Source organism: Orcinus orca, chromosome 17, assembly GCF_937001465.1.
Source record: "Orcinus orca chromosome 17, mOrcOrc1.1, whole genome shotgun sequence".
Lineage (NCBI taxonomy): Eukaryota > Metazoa > Chordata > Mammalia > Artiodactyla > Delphinidae > Orcinus > Orcinus orca.
The window spans coordinates 29,218,177-29,224,176 of record NC_064575.1 but is presented as its reverse complement, the minus strand read 5'-3'; the positions used below and the strand labels follow the sequence as shown (position 1 = coordinate 29,224,176).

Sequence of the window (6,000 nt, the reverse complement as noted above, 5' to 3'; positions counted from 1 at the left end):
TTTAAACTTACTTTATCCAGTGAACTTTCAGTTCTTATCTTTCAGCACATCCTCAAGAAAGGGCTCCTTGACAGCTAGATGGTTCAGGTCTCCCCCCTACAATATGTTATATCACACACTAATCTCATGACTCTCAATTACTCATTTAATGTTTTCTCTCTCCTCCAATCCTTTATTTCTATGAAGATGGCAACTTTGGTATGCGAGAGGCCCACATACCGCAAAAACAAACAAACAAACAAAAAAAGTCAGGTGAATATACTGTCCTGCTTAACACAACTGATAAAATGTGAGCACCATAATTCTCCGGCTGCTCTCGTTAAGCTGAGAACCTTTCCCTTGGTTCCTCTGCACCCTGAAAAATATCTTGAATGCATTCAATATCTTTTAAGTGAATACATCCCATAAAATAATAAAACACCCCAAACTGTTTAATTCAGTAAAATATGGAATACAGGCTGATTAAAATACTAACTTTATTTCTAACTTTTCAATGAATAACATTTAGAGAAAGAATAAAAATGAAAACAAGGCACTACTGTCTCACACCACAAAATAATTTTATCCAAAGGAAATTCAGATGCAAGATACATTTAACATCAATTCATATATTAGTAACTTATACATTTATTATCAAGTATGAGATCCATAAAAGCATAAAATAGTCTCTCGAGATCTCAACCAAGCTTCTAGCTTACCTTATGTGTCACTTCCACGACTATCAATCACACACATAAAGAAACTAGGAGAGGGCTTCCCTGGTGGCGCAGTGGTTGAGAGTCCGCCTGCCGATGCAGGGGACACGGGTTCGTGCCCCGGTCCGGGAAGATCCCATATGCCGTGGAGCGGCTGGGCCCGTGAGCCATGGCTGCTGAGCTTGCGCGTCCGGAGCCTGTGCTCCGCAACGGGAGAGGCCACAGCGGTGAGAGGCCCGCGCATCGCAAAAAAAAAAAAAAAGAAACTAGGAGAAATTGACTGAAGATGACTTTCCAGAAAATTTACAAAATGAAGAAGGCAAAGTATGTCAAATAAGGCAGAGGCAGCAACACAGCCCTGAATTTACTCTGGAAAGGCTGCCTAAGGCACTACCAAACGGATAGTTGTAAATCCCTAATCTGACTTTAAATTTTTATGATCTTAAACTTTTCAATTCTAAGCACAAGGTGACATGACCATGCTAATTGCTATTTTCTCAGTACAGGCAGATGTGAGAAATATTACATCTATCCAGGGCACTGTCACCCTAATATATGTTTGTAATATATCTGTTTATATGAAGTGTGAAAATAAACTTGTTTATTTTTTCTTTAAATGCATTTTAAGAACTAATGGCAAAAAAAAAAAAAAGAACTAATGGCACTTGAATGAATGGTGGCACAATAAGGAAAAGGACTATTTTAATATAAAACAATACTATATCAGCATGTGATGAGGTAAAATGTTGAAACTATAAGAATTTTATAAAATGATAATTTGGAAATTATAAATGCTTTTATTCAAAACTGCAAAAAGGTATCAGTTACTCTAAGTTGCTGGAATCACAGGTCTTATGAATAATAGCATCTACTGATGAACCAAATCAAGAATGCATAATACAAAATTAATTTTCAAAAGGGAACAATTCTGGTTAAAATCAGAATATAAAATTATGAAGAACAAATCAATGTGACAGTGGTGACAGAAGTATTGTCATTTGGCCAATAAAAACAATGAATGCTCATGACCAGTGGTTCCAGGTGTCCTGTGCAGGTGACTCAGGTGCTGCCAGGATCTGGTTCCCGAGAGTGGGGAGAAGGCCCAGTGAGTGGGGCTGTGGACCCTGCCCCAGCTTCAAACGGAAAACCTCTACTTCTGTTTTACCATACATTGAGAACATATGTAATCGTTTCTTTTAAAGGCTTCATGTGTTTAAAAAAAAAAATTCTGAAAACCACTGTAACATATATATGCTGTTTCCAAGCACACAAAGAGAACTGAAATTAGGACATCTTAGACAACAAAGGCTCCGAACTATTGGAAGAATCATCAGTTCTTTTCTCGCCTAACTGATGTCAAGATGACTTGTCAACTAATGAGACATACTATAGAGCAACAGACTACTAGTTAGGTACCTTCAGGTTAACAACACATATCCAGAGGAGAGCTAAGTGGGAAAATGTTAACTGCTCACCTGGGCTAGGCAACCACTGTGGCGAGCAGATCTCCTCTCAGACTGACCTTGGCAATGAGCAGTTTCTGAGAAGCCAAAAGCTGTTCGTGGCTGAAAGCTCACTTGCTTCAGACATTTCAGGGAACAAGAGACCTGAGCTGTGGTGCAAGTTTTCAGTAAGACCGATAGGCTTAGGGTGCATCCATTTACAGATCCATAATAAACACGTAATTCTCAATGTTAAATTGTTCAAGATGACTGGCCAATACACAGATATGCATAGTACTTGGCACACAGCTCCTCAATAAAACGTTACTGAATCTATTCTGAAAAGGTAATGTTTGCTAAGTATTACGTTCTAAAGGATAAAAATCAGGAAAAAAATTCTACTAAAAAAATAAAAACGCACTCTATCCTATGCAGCAACTGGATTTTTTTTTAAAGTTATAACAGGTTTTATGCTTAATACAATACATTCTGGATTTAGGAAATAGCTCATTATTAAAACGTAAGATATGATTTTGATTAATAACCACTATCATGAGTTTAAAAAAATCAGACTAAAAATGTTACTTAAAAAAAAAGAGAGAATATCTAAATGAATCTACACAAATGTACAAATCAATATATGGGACCTTAACAAGGAAAGTATAAACATTGCCTTTTTTAATAAGTAAAGTCTTTCATTGATTAAAAGGAAATAGAATTCTGAATTTCCCCTTATATGTTTGGTTCTTACAGTTTTCCTGGATAAACCCATCCTAACCATTTTAACAAACTCCAATTAAAATAATCTAATAATGTTGAATCTAGGGCTACCTATCATCAATGCAGATACAGAATCCTGAGTGTCACATACAATCAATGAAAAGGTCAAATCTGACCATGTTTATGGTATTCAATAATGAAAAAGAAAGATCTAGGAAGGCAAATAAAAATGGCTTACTTACATGAGGTTCCTTTTACTTGTTGATTGTACAATTTTAAGAACTGAATACGTGCCTTTCCTTCTCATTCGGTACTTTTCATGAAGTCCTATAAGGATGCATGCTGTTTTGAACTGTGCATGTCTAAATTGCAGCAAAATTCAGCACAAGTAAAGGTAGTTTTATCCCATGGAATAGCACTAAGTATAGTTCTAGAAACAAATTCAATATCATCTAATTTAAGAAGCCCTTGTTGTCAGGCATGGACATTGGCTTATAAAACATATATTGCCTAGAGCAAAGCACAGCAACCTTCGCATCATTCCAACAATTTTCCACTCTTTCTTATTTACAAACATTCAAAAACAACATTTTCGTCATATGAAAGTAAACAACCACAAGAACAAAATCCGCTTTTCTCACACCAGTTTCTAATCCAAATAGCCTCACTGCAATTACTGTAAATCACTAGCAATCACTGAATTGATTGGGCAAAGATTAAGTTAGCACTTTCCTCCAAAAAAAGTAAAAAAGAATGCTTTAAATAGACATAATCCATAGAGAACTAGGTTTGCATCATAAATGCTGGGGTTCGTGAGAAGTGTGTAAAATGACAGATTCATGATTTGGGGTCAGAGGGAAATCCATTGCTCCACACAGCACAAAAGACTTCTCTCTGCTCAGGCGACCAGAGCTCCTTTCATTTCGTAGCCGGATTCTTGGGAGGAAGGAGTTTGTATGTGTTGAAGTAGCCTACCACCTGCTGGGGGATCTCCGCCAAGACACATTGAGCAAGCGCTTCTTTTGGAGCCTTGTGAAAAAACAAAATCAAAGCAATTTTATTAGCAACCAAATTTTTACTGGCACTTTGATAAAAGACTAGGAAAAAGCAGTTAGTTCCCAATGCCTAGCTTGTATCTTGTCTCAGGTACTGTCCATGAAACATGGAATAAAGCAATGTTACTTAAGAATGCTTGAGTATGCTCACGAACATTTATCAAGTACTTTTGTGCTGCCCTCATTTTGGCATTTAATGATAATGTTTTTGCTCTTTAACTTTTAAATGTGGGCCTTTCATTCACTTGGTATTAAGTTTTTTTAACTTTTTATTTTGAAATAATTACAGATTCATAGGAAGGTGCAAAAATAGTACAGAAAGGTCCCACGTACCCATCACCCAGTTTCCTCCAAAGATAACATCTTATATAACTTTAGTACAATATCAAAACCAGGAAACCAACATTGGTATAGTTCACAGAACTTATTCAGATTTCACCAGTTTTACATGCACTCATTTGTGTGTGTGTGTGTGTGCGTGCACACAAGTGTAGTTCTATGTAATTTTATCATCTGGGTAGATCTGTGTAACTACCATCACAATCAAGATACAGACCTGTTTCATCATCACAAAGATCCCTAACATTACCACCTTTTTAATACACACCCACATCATTCCCCACACCCACCCCCACTCATAACATTGGTTGGTGGGAATGTAAAATGACATAACTGTGCCAGAAAAGTTCAGCAGTTTCTTTAACAACTAAAATGCAACAACCATACAACCCAGCAACTGCACTTCGGGGTATTTATCCCAGAGAAATAAAAACTTATGTTCACATAACAACCTGTACACGAATGTTTACAGCAGCCTTTGTACGTCATAGATGAGAACTGGAAACAACTGAAGATGTCCTTCACTGGGTGAATGGTCAAACAAACTGGTACACCCACACCATGGAATACTACTTAGCAACAAAAAGGAATACATTTAACAACTGGGAAGACTCTCAGAGAATAAAGCTGAGTGAAAAAAAGCCAGTGTCAAGGTTATATACTGTATGATTCCATTTATATAACATTGTTGAAATGACAAACATATACAAATGGAGAACAGACTAGTGGTTGCCAGGGGTTAAGGAGGGAATGAAGGTGGGAAGGAAGTGGATGTGGTTATAAAAGGGCTACATGAGATAGCCTGCTATATTGGACCTTGACTGCATCAAAGTCAATATCCTGGTTAGGATTCTGGACCTATAGTTTTACAAGATGTTACCATTAAACTGGGTAAAACAGTTTACTGTTTACAATTTTCATCAAATCAACTTGTAGTTTGGTAAATTCATCATATACTTGCATAGAGTTTTTCTGTTATTACACAGGTAAAGATAAAATATATTCTAAAACATTCACAACAACATCTTTTTAAACAATTTATCACATGGACTGCAAGAGGCACACAAGTATACAACCTGAAAAAAAACTGCCAAATTTAATCAAGGGTCTTCAAATGGAAAATTCACACACTCTAACAACCCCTGACACCTACTCAACTGCCTGGTTATGGACCGGCAAAGGTCTGTGTTCAAACACCTTAGAGTGCATGAAGAGTAGGGAGGAGTGGTACTCACGCTCTGGAACTGTCTGAAAGGCACAAACTGGACAATATCCCTGATGGCTATCTCGCCCGACGGGGAGCGGAGACTTCCACCATCACCATCCAGAAACTCCATGGCACCAAAGTCAGCATCTCCGACTCCGACAATGATGATGGACATAGGCAGCTTGGCAGCGTTAACGATAGCTTGTCTGGTCTCATCAAGGTCTGTGATCACGCCATCGGTAATGATTAAGAGCACAAAATATTGCTGCCAAGAAAGACAATTATGTCCACTGAGCCAGCCGAGCTCCCCAACAATAAAAGCAATGGTTAGACTCTAATAAATACCATATGCTAACATGGTATATATGGAATCTTAAAAAAAAAATGGTTCTGATGAACCTAGGGGCAGGACAGGAATAAGACACAGATGTAGAGAATGGACTTGAGGACACGGGGAGGGTAAAGGGTAAGCTGGGACGAAGTGAGAGAATAGCACTGACATATATACACTACCAAATGTAAAATAGATAGCTAGTGGGAAG

At 37.6% G+C, this 6,000-nt stretch overlaps 1 protein-coding gene across 3 annotated transcripts in view; it reads right to left on the bottom strand.

The window, feature by feature from the left end:
- Window positions 1-543: 543 nt before the first annotated feature.
- CPNE3 (copine 3) overlaps window positions 544-6,000 on the bottom strand; it is a 51,207-nt gene continuing 45,750 nt past the window's right edge. For all 3 annotated transcript variants that reach the window (XM_049700395.1, XM_033439800.2, XM_033439801.2), the window contains 2 exons: window positions 5,487-5,723; window positions 544-3,886 (listed from right to left, as the gene is read on the bottom strand). In XM_049700395.1, the coding sequence (XP_049556352.1) occupies window positions 3,776-3,886; window positions 5,487-5,723 (348 nt within the window). In that variant the 3' untranslated portion in view covers window positions 544-3,775. The remainder of the gene's footprint in view (window positions 3,887-5,486; window positions 5,724-6,000) is intronic.